We start from the raw sequence: 19,627 nt of genomic DNA on the forward strand, positions 1-19,627 counted from the left end.
TTTTTTATAAAATGACAATTAAAATTCTCTTTTGCATAAATTGCTATATTTTACAAGTCTTATCTGCATAAACAATGTTTTCTTAAAATTTGATACTATATCCAACATTGATTAATTAACCTAAGTTTGGCCGGATAACCGTGTTTAACGGATTCTAAAGGATGCCTAACCCCTTCCCTTTAGGATGATATAGAACCCTTACCTAGAATCACACTGGTTAAGCAGACCATTAACAGAGGTTTAGTTTTAACTTTACCTTAGTTAATAATTAGGTGTCCTAATTCACCGTAAAAATCAATTAGGTGGCGACTCCTTAAAATAAACAAAGCATATTTAGGAATCTCCAATATGTTGTACTCCGCTTCAACTCCCGGGTTAAAATGGGGTATAACATAAGGCAGAATTTAGTTATGCCTTAAGGCAAAAGTTAGTCTTGCGAAATTTTCAAGATAGTTTTTTTTTTTTTTTAACTCTGCTATGATTCTATAGAAGTTAGGCCTTAAGGCCTAATTTGCTACGAAATTCTGCCTTGCCAATTTTTTTTCTACTCTGCTGGGGTTCGAATCCAAAATCTTAGGGGTATTTTTGGCCACTTAAAGTGCCGAAGGGAAAAAATTAAAAACCAGCAATTTGAGGGGCAAAAATTAAAGACTACCCTCGAATAAGGGCATTTGTGCGAATGACCCTAAATCAAGGAAAACAACACAAAATACCCCTAAAATGTAAAATATTTACCCGCCCATGCTCCCTCCTAAACTAATTTCACTTCTTACCCAACCGGCCGAAAATATTTACCCGAATACCCCCTCTCCTAAAACCCTTCCTCCATGATACAGTCGTAATATATTTATATATCATGATGATATCATGGAGGACTAAGAGAAGGGCTAAAATAGTCCTCCATGATATCGTCTCCGTATATTTATGTACCATGATGGTATCACGGAGGACTGAGGAGTGTCTCATCGAAGTACTGAAGCAGTCCTCCATGATACCATCACAGTGTATGTATATAAGATGATGGTATCATAGAGGGTTTTTTGAAAAGTGTGTCTTTTGTATAATGAGTATGATACCATCTCAGTATATCTATATAGCATGTTGGTATCATAGTTTTGGAGGCATTTCGGGCAAATAGTTTTAGAGGCATGAAAGTAAAAGGGAAAAGGGCGAGCACTTTTAAGGTTTTTTAACAGGTTAACCCGTCCTAGCCCGTGGAAATTCAAAGCCTGTGAGTAGGGATGTGCATTATTCTGGTGAAACCGAGAAACCAAATCAAACCAAATTCTTTTGTTATTTAGTTTGATTTTGCGGTTTTCGGTTTGATTCAAATTTCAAATTTTAGTTTTTGGTTTGGTTTCGGGTTTTATATAAAAAAAAAGATTATCTAATATACATTATGTTTATATATAACAGATTTCCTTTTTTTCTTGGAACATGGTTCGTAAAGAAATAAACTAGCATTAAATAATACCAACATTCTGTTTTGATTATGATATCAGGCGTGCAAGTTTATTTTTGTTGACTTGTTCCATTATTGCTATCTTATCAGGGGTGTCTATTATTTCAATATGTGAAATTGAATTTGATAAAAGTATTTAAGAGATTTGACATTTCCACTTCTTTGTAATAGTTATTCTTTTTTCGTCGTTAAAATATAACTATTTGATTATATTAGATCCATTTTCTTGAATGACAAAACCCTAAAACCAAAAAATAAAACCGGAAAAGTTGAATCAAAAAAGAAAAACCGAATCAAACCAAATTTATTTTGGTTCGGATTGGGTGACATTTTTTCAAAACCAAAACCAAATAATGCAAAACCAAACTGAAAAAATGAATATGCACCCCTACGAGGGATGAGTTGGGTTGGGCTGAACCAGCCCGTGTTGACAACTCTATTCATGACATCCGTGATCGACATGGAGTTGAATTATCTTTTCAATTTTTCCTTTGAAAAAAATAAAAATGGATTGATTATTTTTAGGTAATAATCTATTGCCATTTCAATCAAATCTTGAAATAATATATTATTGTTTGTTTGAGTGTTCGTTCCAAGCGTTCTTGGATTTTCTTTCCTTTCATTTTACTTTTATTGTTTGGATCCACGTTTTATTGCAAAAATAATGTCGATGGCTAAAAGTTTTTTATTCTCTTTTTTAACGGAAAAGAGCCTAAAATACCCTTGAACTATTAGATTTAGTGCAAAAATACCCTCCATCCACCTTTGGGGCCTAAAATACCCTTGACGTTAGCCTTTGGGCCTAAAGTACCCCTGGGGTTAACTTTTGGGGCCCAAAATACCCTTATTTTTAACGGACTCATTTCAAGACTCAATTAACAATTTCATTTATTATGTGACAGCTTCTCATTGGTTAATAAAATAATTAACTTAAACTAATTAATCTCCCATTTAACCCGATCCAACTAATAAGCCCTACCCGCCCAATTAAATCCTCTTTTATCCATATCAAAAGAAACCCTCGAACCCATTCAACTAATAAGACCGACCCTCAAACGGTGTCGATATTTGGATGGTGATTCAATCAATACATGAAACACCGAAAAAAACGAACCATGAAACAGAAATACACTGTTTCTATTTTATTTTAGTTCAAACTTTCAAAGTAGAATTAGTCAAACACCACCCTAGTAGAATTAGTCAAACACCACCCTGTAAAAGTAATATTCTTTTCTATTTTCTTTTTTGCATTGCTATATATGTTTTGCTTCATACATTCATGATTCACCAATAAATAACTCAACATAAAAAGGATCAGTTAAATTGATAAACCTTTACGTTCAAACACTTGAAGACTTACCAGAATTTGACTACAGGAGATTTCTTGTTAAAGGAAATTAAATACGTCATTTTCAGCAGAAATTACGACCATGAAACACCATAAGAAACAAACCATGAAACAGAAACACACTGTTTCTTTCAATATTTCATGTATCGGTTGAATCACCACCCAAATTTTTGCACCGTTCGAGGGTCGGGCTTATTAGTTGAATGGGTTCGAGGGTCTTTTTTTATTTTTATTAAGCAACCACTAAGCAATGCCTAGTGGCTTTATTTAATTACTAAATAAAAGAGCCTCTTTGCAAAATGTTTCGACAGAAACATCTGGAACAAACAAAACAAAAGCAAAAGCTCAAAAATCTAGCTAGATCCAAGAACTAAGAACAGAGAACAAATCTCTTCTCACAGCAACTCAGACTCCTAGCTTAGCAATCAGGTATGATTCTCACCCATTTTCATTCATGTTTATTTTTGTATGAACTGAGCTGAAGAAAAGTACATGGTATTCTTCCAACTGAAAATGTGTTGTGTTGAATCAATTCTTTTGAGCTTTGTCTGTTCCTCTCCTCCATTGTTGATGTGCTTTGAAATCTCTAACCTTTACCCAGTTCTCAAATTGATTTGATAACTTAAGTATTTTGTCTTGAGTAAGTAGCATTCTTAAGCCCGTGATTGGCCCCATTAATATGTCCCTCAAGCTCTCACCAGAGACATGGTTATCAACCACACTAAGATTATCTCTAGGCTTTACAATTGAACTAAATAAACAAGACTTACTTTCTCTTTAATCAACAGGATAGATATCCAGTTAGGATTTCTAATTTCCAGTAGACAATCAAAACCTATGAAATACAGTGGATACTGCTTCTCAGCTATTGCTAACTCTTCAATAGGATGAGCCGAAGCTAATACAACACATTGAAGAATTTTCAATAGTTAAGTTACACAATCACACATGTACTCATTAGGTCTGCTTATTCCTTGCATTTCTAATCCTGAGATTAGGAACTTGTTGCTTATCCAACTTTAGTATCTTCCTCCCTGCACTAGGCAGTTTTGAAAATAAATTAAACTTTGATATACCTGCAAAATCAAAAGCGATGTTAGCTAAAAAATCTGCCAGGCTGTTCCCCTCCCTATAGACGTGTTGTATTATCACATTCAATCCTTCCATCATCTTCTTAATTCTCTCCACTTCAGTGATAATGCACCATAATATCTGCCATTGTTCTTCCACCACTTTCTTCAAAAGCAATGAATCTGTTTCCATAATTAATGGATGGAGTTCATGTTCCACACAGTAGGTCAAGCCTTGCAGTATAGCTTTAGCTTCAGCTACTACAATTGTAGAATCCCCTATTTCAGCACACTGAGCATATACCAAGTCCCCTTGCCAATTTCTCACACAAAAACCATAAGAACTAGGTCCCGGATTCCCTCTTGAAGCCCCATTTGTATTACACTTAAACCACCTAGCATATGGAAGCTTCCAATGTACAACTTTAGTAATTATTCGAGGTTGTATTCTTTCCAGACAATTAACTAGGTCAGGCCATAGAAAAGGTACATTTTGTAACGATGGGTATCTCATCCTGGTAAGATAGTATAGATTATTGTTCACTTCATGCACCACCTTTCTAAAACTCACCTTACCTCCATGTCTTGTGGTATTTCTCCTTTTCCACAGTTCCCATGTAATCATTGCTGGTATTGCTTGAACAATAGGTTTGATCATGTCACCGCAAGCTACTGACCATACAGCTCTGATTGTTTGGTGTAGTTGGACTCTGTTTACATGTAGTCCTGCTGCTTCTAAAAACACCTTCCATACCCCTTCTGCAAAATTGCTTGTTAAAAATAAATGTTGCATAGTTTCTTGTTGAGGAACTCTGCAACAGTAACATCTAGAGACCACGACAATATTAATCCTCATCAAATTATCATCAGTAGGGATTATCCATTTCCATAACTTCCACAGAAAGAAAGAAATTTTAAAAGGAACTCCCTTAATCCACAATTGTTTGAAGTCCTCCTGTATGTGACTCTTATGCCTCATAATATCCCAAGCAGTGTTGATTGTAAACTTTCCTGTACTTGTTGGCATCCACCAGGGTCTATCCCATACACCTTGAAGCTGTTCTATGTGAATTTCAGACTTAATGTGATCCACTATACCTGTTGGAAAGTTTTGCTGCAACATTTGATCCTTCCATCTCCCTCCCTCTATCGGATCTGCAACATCCTCTAGTGCTTCATTAATAGGAAAATCAGTGGGCACCACATGGTGCAAAGCTCCCAGCTTAGTCCAGTTCTTATACCAAACATTAATAGTTCCACCTTTTATTTCCCACCAAATTTCATGTTCTATAGCTTCTCTTGCTTCTAGCATTTTCTTCCACACCTGTGACCCCCCCTTCCACTGGACTAGAATAGGCATTTGTTTCTTGCAATATTTATTCCACATGTAATTTGCCCACAATGTATTAGAAGTCCTGAATATCCACCATAATTTGGCAAAAAGAGCATTTGAAATATCAAATAAAGATTTAAAGCCTAAACCTCCTTCCTGAGTAGGTAAACATACATTCTGCCATGCTACCCAATGTCTATTCCTCCCTTCTTCCTTATTAATCCAAAAGTATCTAGCAAATATCTTGTGTATTTCATTCAACACACACTTTGGAGGAGCTAATACTGAAAGTAGATGCAAAGGCATTGCTTGGAGAACACTTTTAATTAGTACAACCTTACCTCCAAATGACAAGAGCTTGCCCTTCCAAGAATGCAATCTTCCTTTAATCTTTTTGATCAATTCAGCATAGTACACCTTCTTCTTCCTTGAATGAAAGATAGTGCACCCCAGATATATAAAAGGAAACTGTCCTCTTGAAATACCAATATTATCAGCAAATGACTGAATAAGAGTATTTCCTACTTTCGAGTACATATAGTAAGAACTTTTCTCCTTATTAATCAATTGACCTGATGCCTGCTCATATTGATTCAGCACTCTCATGATACTCTTAAGTGATTCCGGATGAGCTGAAGTGAAAATAATTGTATCATCAGCATATGCCAAGTGATTTAAAGGATAAGACCACTTTGGCATCCCATACCCAATATAATTGGATTCTTCAAATAGTGAATTTAGAGCCCTGGACAAAACCTCTGCTGTTAGAAGAAATAAAGTAGGTGATAGGGAATCACCCTGTTTCACTCCCCTAGTAGAATGAAAAAATCCAGTTGCCTGTCCATTTAGAAGAACTGAATACCAATTATTCGAAATCAACCTCCAAATTAGGCCTATGAAATGCTCTGCAAAACCCATTGATCGTAACACATGCAAAAGATATTTCCATGAAACCCTATCATAAGCTTTGGCCATATCCAGTTTTATCACAACATTTGCAGGTTTTCCCCTAATTCTAATATCTGAGACAATCTCTTGTGTTAAGAGAATGTTCTCAAAAATACTTCTCCCTTTTACAAAACCTGATTGATTTGCTGATATTAATGAAGGAAAAATCCTCTCTATCCTTCCATGCACTACTCTTGATATCACCTTATTGATGAAGTTAGACAAGCTGATTGGTCTCATATCTGAAAAAGTCTGAACAGTTTGTTTTTTAGGTATGAGTACCAGATTAGTATGTGTGATTGATTTAGGGAGTTCGGCACCATCGAAAAAAGATAAACTACAGCATGCACATCATTCCCCACAATCTCCCAACATTGCTGATAAAAAATACCTGTAAACCCATCTGGTCCACCAGCACTGTCCCCACTTAAAGCAAAAATTGCCTGCTTGACTTCTTCTTTTGTTGGATATGCACATAACATCATATTCTGCTCATGAGATATCATAGAAGGAACATGTCTTAATATATCAAAATCTGATGCATCCCCCTCCTGGGTAAATTGATTTTGAAAGAAATTTACTGCTTCTGCCTTGATATTCTCCATCTCTTCTAACCATACTCCTTCTCCATTATGTTTTCCCCTCACCTGTAATCTCTTCCTCCTTCCATTCATATAATTGTGGAAAAAACTAGTATTCCTGTCTCCTTCTGTAGACCAATTAAATCCTGCCTTTTGTTTCCAGTATTGTTCTTCTAGGCTTAAGTATTTTTTCAATTCAGCCTGAGCCTTTTGAAGCACAATTCTGTTTTCAATGATGGGTTCCTCTTCAAATAAATCTTCCTTTATTTTCACCACTTCCTCTCTGATTGCTAGCTGTTTGAAAATGTCTCCATAAGTTTCCCTACTCCACCTAGAAATAGCACCTTTTAAGCTTTTGAGCTTTTGTTTAAATGCTAAGAAAGGGGAATCTGCATATGGAGTCCTCCAATTCTGCACCACCACCTCCCTGAAAGTTTCATGCTGAGTCCAGAAATTCAGAAACCTAAAAGGTTTTATAGAGTGAACAGCTTCTTCTCCATATGATAGAATCAAAGGGGCATGATCTGACCCTGTTTTTTAGAGATGCTCAACTTCTATTTGCAGGAACATGATCTGGAACTGACAATTAACCACTATTCTGTCTAACCTTTTGAAAATGCAATCTTCTGCTGATCTCCCATTCCACCATGTAAACGGACTTCCTTTAAATCTCATGTCCAATAACCCACAAGAGTTGATACAGAAAGCAAAGTCCTCACACTCAGATAATGCGACAGGAAGCCCACCAAGTTTTTCTTCCTCAGACAATATTACATTGAAATCCCCCCCAACCATCCAGGGAAAATTCATGTCACTTGCAAGTTGGTAAAGACTGTCCCATAGCTCTAATCTCTCCCCTTCATCACACTTAGCATAGACAAAAGTTGCGATAATGTCTTTGCCAGTATCTTGGTGACACAACTTCAAAGTAATTTGTTGGTCTGTGTCCATTAACACATCACATTGTACTGCATTATCGACAAAAACCCATATCTTACCATTACAATTCTGCAGATGTCTACAGTTTTGAAATGGTTCCATTAAAGCCACAATAGAACACTTATATTGCCTTTGTAACATGATCAACCTTTGAAAAGCCTGTTGAGTGTTAACGGACCTAATATTCCATATTAGAGACTTAATCATTATTTACTTTTGGAAGTTGCCACTCTTTTTGGATTCACCCTCTTGGGTGGTATAACATCTTGCACCTTTATTTTTTTTCCACTTTTTGTTATGGCCTTTGGATATATATATATATATATATATATATATATATATATATATATATATATGCTTCTATGGACACCTTTTTTATTATTTTGGAACTGATCCCTATTCCTTGATCCCCTTCTAGCTGCTGCTCTTCCTCTATAGCCTGCAGGACTTCATTTTCTGTAACTCTATGGGCCACTACTTCTTGCAACTTAGCATTTGGTGGACTATGTTTTCCTTGCTGGATCATTTGTTGTTGGCTTGCTCCCTCTGAACATATTACAAAACCTATTGAATGTGGCATCATATCAGTTAAATTCTCTTCTGCTTCCTTTTCTATGTCAATTGCTTGCCCATCTGGTGGATTGTGTTTTATCCCTATCTCATCTGGTTTTGATTGCTGAAGTAGATCCCCAACCGTCAAGCTATCTGCAGTATCACTAGGCCCACTTTCCTCTTGTTTTTTTGCCCCATCAGAGATCAAAGAATCCCCATAAGACTCCCCACCATGATGTGTCTTTGTTGTATCATAGGAGTTGTTTTCTAACTGCACTGCTGACTCTTGGCTCATGATTTCTTCTTCTGCATTCTCTGTTACTCCTACTCTTTCCCTCCACCTTTTTGTTTTATCTGCTTCATGAACATTTGGTGTCTAATCCACGTCCACCACCTGATCCACTACCTGATTATCACCTCTATTTTGCTCTTGCTGTCCCTGTTGTGATGTCACATGTTTTCCATTGTCAACATTGATTTTCCCAAAGGAGGCTTCCACCCAATCTTTAGAACTTTCTTGCACAGTTTTGTCTTGTTCCTTTTTTCCCTTTGGAGACTGAATGTTTTCATTATCTGCTGCATTTTGTGAATTGTTGCTTATATTAGTGTCCTCATTTTCTTGTGTTTGTCCATTCAGGTTTCCTTCAGCATGTTGGCTTTGCTGCTTGTTCCCCTCTTCAGGTAAATTCTCTGCTATTTCTTTCTCTAAACAACGATGTTTTGCTGCCTGTTTTGTCACAATTTCTTCTAAATGGTCTTGTTCTGAAAGAGCAGCAAACTGGTTGTTGGTCTTCACCTCACTAGTTTCTGCCTTCTTCCCTGCACCACCTTGCATATTTTGGCTCCCGTTCCCTTCTGCATGGTTGTGCTTTCTATTGTCCTTAACAGGATTCCATTGTCCAGGATTGCCTATTAATCTTCCACTAGACAATATTCTTGCAGAATTATGATAACCCCTATGCATTGGCTTTTCAAAATTCTTGTATTTACCTGCTTCCTTTTCTTTTTGATTTACCTTCCCCGTTAGTTGTTCTTCTCTGTTGCCCTTTTGTTCTTTTCTCTGCTGTTTTTGGGATGCTCCTGATTTCTCCTCATAACTTTTTAGATTGCCTTCACTGTTTTCATATAACACTGCTTCTTTGTTCTTCTCCTCCTCCCTTCTTTTTGCCAGTTCTGGATTGATTATTCTACAGTCATATTCATTATGCCCTTGTAATTTACATTCTCTACAGTATTTAGGAAGATAGTCATAATGAATCTTCACATTTACTGTCCTTATTGCCCCTGAACTTTCATCCTCAATATCCATCCTTACAGAACTGGGTAGATCTGACAATAAATCTACTAGAACTTTAACCCTAGCACAACTAGGTCTTGTTTTGTTGATAGTAGCCATATCAAGATGAAGTGGTTTGCCAACTGCAGATGTAATTGATAATAAAGTTTCCTTCACAAAATAGGTAGGCAGTAGATTAGGGAAGGATATCCATGCCATAGCTTTAGTAGTCTCCTCATCTATTTTAAATTTTGAATCATATATAAGTGACCTCATTTGATATTCATATCCCTCTTTATCACTGATATAACATGATGGCTTAGAGGATAAATTGATAAAGTCTTCTATAAGTGATAATCTTATGAGTACATGTCAACTCTTGAAAAACCCAATTTGGCACTCACCCTTTATTCCACATTGTGCAGGGATAATTGTGCGGAGTTGATCCATATCTGGCCATCCATATGAGAATTTGCCAACAACAGCATGTTGTAGCTTCTCAATCACGTTCATCCGGGACACCTCTTCCTCTGTCCATTTGAGATAAGGCTTACCATGAAGATAAGAGATTTTCTTCATTTCAATTGGTGGAACTGTATATTTCTGATTTTGTGTAGTAGCATTCAAAGTAGTAGGTTTCAAAAGTTCAGCATACTGTAATTTGTTCTCTCTTGGTTGTAATATCCCTTCCTCTTGAGGAATTGTTGTAGTATCTTGCTGGTCAGCCACTCCGGAAGACTGACCAATGGCCATGGTGGCCATTGATGATGGATAAAAGGGGATTTAATTGGGCTGGTATGGCTTAGTAGTTAGATCGGGTTAAATGAGAGATTAATTAGTTTAAGTTAATTATTTTATTAACCAACGAGAAGCTACCACGTAATAAATGAAATTGCTAATTGGGTTTTGAAATGGGTCTGTTAAAAATAAGGATATTTTAGGCCCCAAAGGTGGATGGAGAGTATTTTTACATTAAATTTAATAGTTCAAGGATATTTTAGGCCCTTTTCAGCTTTTTTAATTACTACTTGAAGTGCAGTCAAAATAATGCAGATGGCTGAAAACCGCTCCTAAAGTACTGTGCAATGTATGAGAGGTGATGTGCAAAGTTGACCCACGTGGTTAAAGTACTCTTTTTTTAATTACTGCTTGAGCACGCATGAAGAAAGATCTAATATTGGCCGACACAATACGAGGAAATAACAACTTATTAATTTAGTACTACATGGGACTACTATTTATTACTGTAGTACTACTAATATTGAAGGCTTCTAGAAGTCATTTGTGACATTATAAAAGGCAGCTAGAATTACTTGAAATTAAAGACATCCATCACCAATAGCTTTCTAATTTCCTTCCTGCTTGCTGCTTATCTATCAATGGAGATTTACAACTTAGTTTCATTTCTCCTCTTCTTCTCCATTTTTATTATTGTTAGAAAATGGAAAAGCCAAAAACAAAAGTTGCCTCCAGGTCCGTGGAGACTCCCACTCATTGGGAGTTTGCATCACTTGGTTAGTGGAGAAAATCCACATAGCATTTTTAGAGATCTAGCTCGAAAGTATGGCCCTGTCATGTACTTGGAACTTGGGGAAGTTCCTACAGTGATCATATCATCATCTTCTATGTCAAAAGAAGTTTTAAAAACTCACGATCTCGCCTTTGCTAGTAGGCCGCAGTTTACATCCTCAGATATTGTCATGTACAGTAACAAAAGCATTGCGTTCGTGGAATATGGTGACTACTGGAAACAAATGCGGAAAATTTGCATAATGGAACTTCTAAGTGCAAAGATGGTCAAGTCATTTAGCTTGATTAGAAAAGCTGAGCTTTCGAGTGTGCTTTCATCGATTGATTCCGTTGGGGGTACATGTGAAGTGAACATGATGGAAAAAATTGTTTGGTTTACGAGCTCTGTGACATGTCGGTTAGTGTTTGGGAAATTGATGCAGAGATCGAGTTGATAAATTTGATGAACGATGCATTGTTTTTAGTGGGAGGATTTGATGTGGGTGATTTATTCCCCTCATGGAAGTTACTTTACAAGATGAGTGGGGAAAAGTCTAAATTGGTAAAGATGCATCAAAAGATTGATTCAGTTCTGGAGAGCATCGGTAATGAGCAAATTAAGAATCGAGCAACCGGGAGCAGTGGAAATGGTGCGTATGGAGGTGAAGATTTGGTTGATGTTTTCCCAAGAATTAACGAGAATGAAAAACTTCAATTTCCAATCACCAACGACCACATAAAAGCTGCGATCTTGGTAAGTAGTTTCCCCCCATCTCTTAATCTTTGCTTCCCTTGCATTTCCATTCTCTTTAACTTTTGTTTTATACTCCATAAAGCAAGCACAATGAGGACTAATTAAAGATTTATGTTGGTTTATCCATAATCACCTTATAACTAGTAACGTTGACCTGTTTTAATCTTGTATGGTCCTAACAACACAACTATTATGCAGGACATGCTTACTGCTGGGACGGAAACTTCATCTACAACTACAACTATTATCTGGGCATTGTCAGAATTGATGAAACACCCGAATATTATGTCCAAGGCGCAAAGCTAAGTGAGACAAGCCTTCAAAGAGAAAACAAATTTTGATGAAGAAGATCTTGATAATTTGCCCTACCTAAAGTTAGTGATTCAAGAAACACTCAGGCTACACGCTCCAAGTATAGTGCACAGAGAATTTAGAGAAGAAACAATTGTTAATGGATACACAATACCTGCTAAGGCCACAATACTAGTCAACACATAGGCAATGGGAAGAGATCCAGAAATTTGGGACGAACCTGAAAGTTTTATACCAGAGAGATTTGAAAATTCTCCAATCGATTATTGGGAAATAACTATGAGTCAATTGCATTGAATACAAATTTTACAAATTGCGTTCTTTTTTCTGAATTCACTCTTCCCTGCTCTTGGTCTGAAAATAAAGAAGGGTATCTTCCATTTGGTGCAGGAAAAAGGATTTGTCCATGAATGCAGTTTGGTTTAACTAATGTTAAACAACCTCTAGCCCGACTCCTTTACCACTTTAATTGGGGGCTTCCAAATGGAACTAGTCCAAAAGATTTGGATATGAGTGAGAAAAGTGGATTAAGCGCAGCGAAAGAGAAAGATCTCTACTTAATTGCCAATACGGATCAAAGTTTGGACTTTAAATGATTAAAATGAGCAAACAATAAGCTCCAAAATTTGTTATTCTTTCATCTCCTTTTACTTTGGTGTTTATATTTATGTCTCCTTTTGTCTTTTGAAGTTTACCCTCAAAATGAGCAAAGAATAAGCTCCACAGTTGGTTTTACAGTTTTTGTTCAAAAGGTTAGATTACCGAAGAATCTGTTCCGTCGTTTTGTGTAGTATGTAATAGTATGATCAAATTAATTTTGTTTCTTTTTTCTCTAAGATTACCGAGGTTGCTTCTCAAGTTGTGATAGGTTGACAATCAGTATAAAATTGATCAATAGATCCAAATGAAAGGAATATATATTGAGGATTCATATAGCTAAATTTAAACTGATTTTTATTTAATAGTTAATCGATCTTTACTTTTTTTTAGGTAAATAATTACTGTATTTTGATTTTTTTAGCCGGCATTTGATATTTGTTTGGGGTTACGACTAATCGAGAATAGCATTTAGAAATTTCACTTTGGAGGTAAAACACTTTCTACTGAAGTTGACTGCATTCATAGGATAATGGAGAAAATCTTTGATCACTTAGGTGAACATATTGTTATCAGATAAATTTTTATTTAATTCAAAAAAAGATAAAAGAAAAAAACTTCTATTTAATATCCTCCATCGAGCATGGTTTCCACGAAAACAATTATCTGCCGATTAATTATTTGTTTCCATTATGAAATCATTTGATGCCTTTGTCCTCTCAGGCTCCCAAAATACAAATATTAATTATAACAAGAAACGAATAGTACTAGAAAAACAGTTGTAATCTCTAGATGCTTTTTCTTTAAATGTCATTAATGATCAAACCAAGGCTAATTTTTCAAATTGAGACAATCCATATTTACAGAATCCAAACAAGGTTCTCTAAATCCTTGAAAACTCCACAACCAGCTGTTCCCTACACATTAAAGAAAAATCATCCCTTAAAGACCCTTTAGTCTCTACAAATACTGTAAAAACTCACTTCCATACCTCTCGAACCAAATGCGAAAAAACGTTGTGTTAATTTTGTCCATTAATCGAAAGCTCGAGAATGGAAGAAAATGGAGAAAACACTTGTGATCAGGTGGAACAAGAACCAACATTGAAAATCCAGAAGGAAGAAGAGGAGGCATATAGATTGTATACAGGGAATCATGAAGAGAAACCAACTAAAACTGAAGTTCTTGGTTGGTATTTGTATGGAATGTGCTCTTATTTTATTCACACAGTTTTGATTCCCATTGTTTTTCCTCTCATCCTCAGCCAAACTGTGTCCTGGCCATCACAGCCGCAACAAAGTCTTGTCAAGAATGCCAGGGGCCTCGAGTGCAGACCGAGGGAGTTACAGCTGTAAGTGCACCAATTAATTAAGACACATCTTAAGTGATACGAACAAAGGCGGAATTAGAATTTTGAGTTAAAAGATTCTAGATTCTAGAGAACTCAGGGGTAAATTATTTAACGCATATTAGGTAAATTTCTTAAAAAAGAATACAAGGCTTGGATCAAAGCTATAGAATTCTGCCGAATCTGTAAGCAAAATTGTAACTCCGCCGTGACGCTATATATCACGCGAAAAAATCTGATACACATCCTGTGTTTACCCCAAATAAATTAATGTATTACATATGTTTTGTACATACACTTCTATTACTTGCTCATGATTAATTAATATGTATTCTAACATTTCATTGTACCATGTGCAAGTCTAATTCAGTTAAAATAATGTTTTGATCATTTCAGTGCAAAAGAAAGGTCACATAGGCTATAGTTCTTGCTAGATTGGAAATTCTATAGCTAGTTATATACTAATCTAGTATCTCATCGAAATATATAATTAGATAGTTGGTTAACTTGCAATGACACTACCTATGTTAAAGGGGATATCTGCCTAATTGAGGGAATTTTTTGATATTTGTCCTTCAGTGATGATGTTGTTGTAGGTAGTGAAGAATGATCTTATTATATTAGCTGCAAACTAATTGGGTCGCAATTGGTGCATACTCAGGCTATGAAATTTCTCATGTTTTATTGATTTTAAATAGCACTTAGTTTGTGCAATACCTTTTCTATAACAAGAATTTGATTGGGAAATAACTATGATTAATTCAATCTGTCCAATTCCAGGTATGAAATGTTAACGAATCATAAAATGAAGGTCTCCGTTGTTGAATTTTCAGCACTGGAGTGGACTTCAGTTTCTTGGCTTATAGGCCTAATTCTGGCTGCACCAGTTCTTGGAGTTCTATCCATCCACCTAGACTACGGCAGGAAGCAACGGTTCATTTCTGCTGCAGTAACAGCCGTTGGAGCTGTGTTCTGCCTTCCTGCTGGATTTTTCAAGACTAGATGGATTTTTCCACCTTATATCGCGGCTGTTGTTGCAGCCAACACAATAGCCGGAGCCTGCCATGCCCGTCACCTTGGCTTAATGGTTCGCGGACTTGTTGGTTCACATATCCGAAAAAGCCAATTCCCGGATAGAAGAGCTGTGGCTAGTTGGCTTTCTCTTCATTCCACTGCTGCAGGCTGCTTAGGTGCTGCTCTAATCTCTGCTTTTACTTACCATATGCTCGGGAAATCTGATGACAGCTTCACTAGCTTGTGGGTTGTCGCGATATTTAGTGGCCTAACATGGTTCATTGGAATTGTTCATATTATAAGCACAAATAGACCTGGTCCTAATGCAAATTTTCCACCAAATTCTGTTTCGAAAACTCATGTCTTGTCCATTTTCAAGTACCCTCATGCAACTGGAAGCCTTGCTGGAGTGTTCCTTTCGTCTTTCACAACAATGTGCATATTCACAGGAGGAACTTTGTATTCAATCGGAGCCCTATGTGTAACGCCGGTGAACATTTTGTATATTTGGCTGACCTATTTCATATTCCCTTTGATTTCTCTTCCATTGGCTCATCCACTGCAGCTAATCATGAGGGCTGATGCTGTGAAAATGCAGCTTCTTGGGTTCTTGTTATCAGCAGCTGTTTCTGGATTCGGATTTTATTATCACCATCATAATTGGAATAAGGTTCATATACTTATCTTTGCTGCAGTTCAGAGTAGTGCAACAGGGCTTTTGCATGCATTTGGAAGAGTGCTTTGGTTGGATTGCTCACCAGCAGGAAAAGAAGGTGCTTTCTCAGTGTGGTTCTCATGGATGAGAGCTTTAGGTACTTGTGCTGGTTTTGCACTTGCATCAGCTTTCCCTGGAAACATCAGCAAATCATTTGGAATAGCATTTTGTGCTGCAATTCTAGGGAAAATTATCCTCATTTTTGGGAATATCAGTAACTTTGCAGGAGCTAAAGCTGCTGGACATGTGAGAGAGCATAGTGAAAAAGGATCACCAATAACGTTGGGTGCAGGTGCTAAAGCTGCTGGACATGTGAGGGAGCATAGTGAAAAAGGATCACCAATAACTTTGGGTAGTGGTGTTGAAGGGAACACACCTTTGTCTACAGAAGTCCAAGAACAAGAAGTGAGAGTTCAACTATAGTTGCTTTCCCTTCTCTTCTTTGCTATGTTGCTCGGACTCTTCAAAAATGTTGCAGCACCCGTGTCGGATCCTCTAAAAATGCATTACTTTTGGAGAATCCGACAAGCACCCATCGACATTTTTTATTAGTCCGAGCAACATAGCTTCTCTGTCCTTTTTCAGAAATTGCTGTTGGATTATTTTAAAATAAATTACTTCCATCTTGTTCATGTACCTAGGAAACTTTTTACCCACACCTTTTTATGTGTCATGGATTTTGGTTTGAAAGCTTCATTCTTTTCTTGTGAACAGAGAACAAATTAAGAAAAACTGTGTTTTTACTTGCTATGGGTTCTTGTAGGGAAGTGAGAGTATCAAAATGGTAGCTAGAGCTAGATTTTGTTTTCATATTTAAGGAGTTCCAATTGCTCTGCAAATGGAAGGTTGATGAGAACTTTACATATCTCATCCATCCCAAGATAGAATGTGGATAGTTGATGACTACAATCAAACAATTGAATTGGGGGTTATTGAGGAGAACAACTATACGGTTCAATTCTCAAGGGGAGATAAAGAATTGGCGGTAATTATATAATGCAATTATCAAATGACTTTTCAAATTATATCCCTTATATACACATGTATTATCACATGTTGATGACTAGCTACAATCAAACTATTGAATTGAGGGTAATTGAGGGGAATAACTATACTATTCAATTCTCGAGGGGAGATAAAGAATTGGTGGTAATTATATAGTGCAATTATAAAATGACTTTTCAAATTATATCCCATATGTACACATGTATTGTCACACATTAAAATAAATGTACACATTCATTTTGAAGAAAGTTTATTTTTTTATTTACAATTAGCTTCTATATAAACTAAAAAAGATCAAATTATATAATTACACTTATACAACCAAACATGATACTGAAAAATACAGTATGATTACGTTATGACAAACAAACAGTTCAGCGCGAAGTTCTACTCATGTCTTAGGCTTCCACAGTTCGCAGCTTGGGCATGTTGTCAACTTTAGCTGCACATGTATTATTATCATTCGGGCATGATGCTACGTTTACTTTGTCTGAGCAAACCAGTAAACCAAGCTTTACAATGTCAATAATCTGCTCTTGTGTGAGTTCTGGAAGCTTCTTATTACTAGTATTCATGTTCTCATCCACCACAATGACTGCAGGTTTTTGAATCTCCGGAAGTTTTTGCTCCTTTATGATAGCCTTCTCTTTTTTGCTGTATATTGCATAGAGCACCATTTGGAGAATACCAAAGATGAATCCCAATACGTTTGGAGCCTATAAGACAAGTTGGAAAGTATGTAAGATGATAGATGCAATTAAAGAAGTGGTACGACTAGCTTGAACATATATACTAGTAGATATTTGGACATAAAATTTTGATATTTGAAAAAAAAAAAAAAGTTAAAAATGAGTATTTGAAAATATTGTGTATGGACATTTTAATTTGAAAAACAGATGAAATTTTATTAGTGAAAAAGAAATTCACTTGAAAACTCATCTTCAATGTTTTTTTTTCAAACTTTCAGCTAGCCAATATATAACCAAACATTGTTTCGAAAATTTTAATTTTTTCTTTGGAAAAAAAGTGAAAATTTTATATGGACAGACGAACCCATAGTACTTACAGCAATGTTAACGTCTTTTAGTAGAAGACCATAGAAGAACCACATGACAGCACTTAATGTGAGAAAAACTGATAGGAGAAGTGGCATGTATTCCACACTCTTTGTTTTGATTACTTGTCTCTGCATAAAATGAGAAAAAATTAAATTAATTAGAGAAAATCACAAAAGATGACTTTGCTATGAAGTTCTGAAATTTTTGCAGGTAAAAAGCTCACCACAATGCCTAAGGGTGCTACAAACACACACAGGGAAAATATAAGGCAAATCCATCCAACTACTTGTCCACGAACTGCCCCTTTGAATAGAAATTGAGTAACGAGGATAATTGCACCAAATCCACCCACCACTGATAACAAGAGCATCTTTATAGTTTGAACCTGCATTAAATAAAGGGATTTTTACACAACAGTCCATTACAAAATAACTCTAGCTAGCCTTATTTTAAAATAAATTTTAACCAGTATGCAGTGCATAATTAATGTAGTTGTATACATATTATATACTGATTATACACTTATTACGTACTTGTTGTACACCAACGACCACTACAAATTGTTACGACTAGGAGGGTAATTTTTTTTTAACCTGCTGGTTAAAAATGTCAAGAAGATCAAAGTTATAGTTTTCTCCCTTTAGGAAAAGAAAAGGAAAGAACGTAACTTAAAAGTAAAAGTAGAAAAGCTTACCCTGGCTTTCTTTGGTGCGTAGAAAATGTAGAAACCAACGTAAATAGTTTCAATGAAGCAGCCAAATGAGTTAATAGTGATGAGAAGGGTGGTGTTGGTTTTGAGAAATGCATAGTAAATCCAAAGCATGGAACTAAAGAGAGCAACCACGTATGGAATTGACTGATATCCTTCTGTTGATTTCTTCTTGTAAATCCTATAAAACGTGGGCCTGTAAGTATGAAAATATAATGTTAGTGAGATTATAAGCAAAATAAAATATTAAACATGTTTTGAAAAAAAATACAAGCAGATGGAGACTCACAGTGGAGAAAGGAATACAATGAACGAGACGATGTTACCTGCAAATTGCAAATAAAAGAAAAAGGAAATACACAACGAGTTTAAACTCAAAAACTTTGAACATATGACTGGGAAAATGGCACCATGCAAATTAAAAACATGGGTCGTGTAAATTATTGAGAATGTGTTGGAATTAGAGGCAGATTTGAGATTTGAAGTTTATTATATGTACATATTCAGTGGATTTGGACCAAAGTTAATTAATGAGTTCCACTAAATTTGTACATGCCGGTTTTACGTAATGACGATAACATATTGCATTTCTTTGATATTCATTAATGAATCCAATAAGTTTTACTAGTAACAATTAGGAGCAAGAACGAAAAAGAGGTAGTACTATATTTACCTAGGACACCAAAAGCAAAAGCCCAGTGACCAGAAATACCAGCCATATGTCTTTTTTGTTTTTGTTAACCAAAGAATTGCAAATCTCTCGGCCAAATGAATTGCAAGAGACCAAGAGTTGCAAATGATTAGGTAGTTCTACTTGATAGTGAAATGAGGAAGGCTTGGTTGACACATTTATATATAGGCAAGGGGTGGGAAAGTAGGTGCAAGAGGCATATCCATGTCTCTTTTTTCTCTATTCTATTTGGACAAATATTCTATTTTAAAAAAAAAAAAAAAAAAAGTGCAGACAAGCACTCTGATCAGTATTAAAGGTGAAATGGCAATATCAATTTTAAGGGTCCCAAGACTCTCTTTCATTATGTCATTACACAATCTTTAGGGGCACTGCGTAGTAATGCTTACTATTTTCTCATGCTTTA

General features: G+C 36.0%; 3 protein-coding genes and 1 pseudogene across 3 annotated transcripts; 2 read left to right on the forward strand and 2 right to left on the reverse strand.

The window, feature by feature from the left end:
- Window positions 1-3,073: 3,073 nt before the first annotated feature.
- LOC132615077 (uncharacterized) lies at window positions 3,074-8,528 on the reverse strand. Its single transcript, XM_060329633.1, has 6 exons — window positions 8,072-8,528; window positions 7,327-7,710; window positions 6,553-7,272; window positions 3,887-6,403; window positions 3,581-3,708; window positions 3,074-3,127 (listed from the first exon to the last, which is right to left on the reverse strand). The coding sequence occupies exons 1-6, from the start codon at window positions 8,526-8,528 to the stop codon at window positions 3,074-3,076; spliced, it is 4,260 nt and encodes a 1,419-aa protein (XP_060185616.1).
- Window positions 8,529-10,856: 2,328 nt separating this feature from the next.
- LOC132608601 (cytochrome P450 71D7-like) lies at window positions 10,857-12,866 on the forward strand (annotated as a pseudogene).
- Window positions 12,867-13,132: 266 nt separating this feature from the next.
- On the forward strand, window positions 13,133-16,481 carry LOC132608735 (uncharacterized). The gene is made up of 2 exons (XM_060322498.1): window positions 13,133-14,032; window positions 14,810-16,481. The coding sequence occupies exons 1-2, from the start codon at window positions 13,734-13,736 to the stop codon at window positions 16,179-16,181; spliced, it is 1,671 nt and encodes a 556-aa protein (XP_060178481.1). The 5' UTR covers window positions 13,133-13,733; the 3' UTR covers window positions 16,182-16,481.
- A 427-nt stretch (window positions 16,482-16,908) lies between these two features.
- LOC132639980 (bidirectional sugar transporter N3-like) lies at window positions 16,909-19,360 on the reverse strand. The gene is made up of 6 exons (XM_060356366.1): window positions 19,204-19,360; window positions 18,820-18,856; window positions 18,516-18,726; window positions 18,045-18,206; window positions 17,830-17,949; window positions 16,909-17,479 (listed from the first exon to the last, which is right to left on the reverse strand). The coding sequence occupies exons 1-6, from the start codon at window positions 19,247-19,249 to the stop codon at window positions 17,162-17,164; spliced, it is 894 nt and encodes a 297-aa protein (XP_060212349.1). The 5' UTR covers window positions 19,250-19,360; the 3' UTR covers window positions 16,909-17,161.
- Between the last annotated feature and the right edge of the window lie 267 nt (window positions 19,361-19,627).

The sequence above is a fragment of the Lycium barbarum genome, chromosome 1 (assembly GCF_019175385.1).
Source record: "Lycium barbarum isolate Lr01 chromosome 1, ASM1917538v2, whole genome shotgun sequence".
In the NCBI taxonomy this organism is placed as follows: domain Eukaryota; kingdom Viridiplantae; phylum Streptophyta; class Magnoliopsida; order Solanales; family Solanaceae; genus Lycium; species Lycium barbarum.

Excerpts from the sequence above, each read along its gene's own strand:
- LOC132615077 (XM_060329633.1), bottom strand. The coding sequence starts at position 8,528 with ATGAGCCAAGAGTCAGCAGTGCAGTTAGAAAACAACTCCTATGATACA. Across the intron at positions 7,711-8,071 it reads GGATCAAGGAATAGGGATCA|TACAATGTGATGTGTTAATG; the intron begins GTTCCAAAATAA and ends TCGATAATGCAG. Across the intron at positions 3,709-3,886 it reads CATCGCTTTTGATTTTGCAG|CTTCGGCTCATCCTATTGAA; the intron begins GTATATCAAAGT and ends GTGTTGTATTAG.
- LOC132608735 (XM_060322498.1), top strand. The coding sequence starts at position 13,734 with ATGGAAGAAAATGGAGAAAACACTTGTGATCAGGTGGAACAAGAACCA. Across the intron at positions 14,033-14,809 it reads AGACCGAGGGAGTTACAGCT|GTATGAAATGTTAACGAATC; the intron begins GTAAGTGCACCA and ends GTCCAATTCCAG.
- LOC132639980 (XM_060356366.1), bottom strand. The coding sequence starts at position 19,249 with ATGGCTGGTATTTCTGGTCACTGGGCTTTTGCTTTTGGTGTCCTAG. Across the intron at positions 18,857-19,203 it reads TTTTGCTTTTGGTGTCCTAG|GTAACATCGTCTCGTTCATT; the intron begins GTAAATATAGTA and ends TGCAATTTGCAG. Across the intron at positions 17,480-17,829 it reads TAAAAGACGTTAACATTGCT|GCTCCAAACGTATTGGGATT; the intron begins GTAAGTACTATG and ends CTTGTCTTATAG.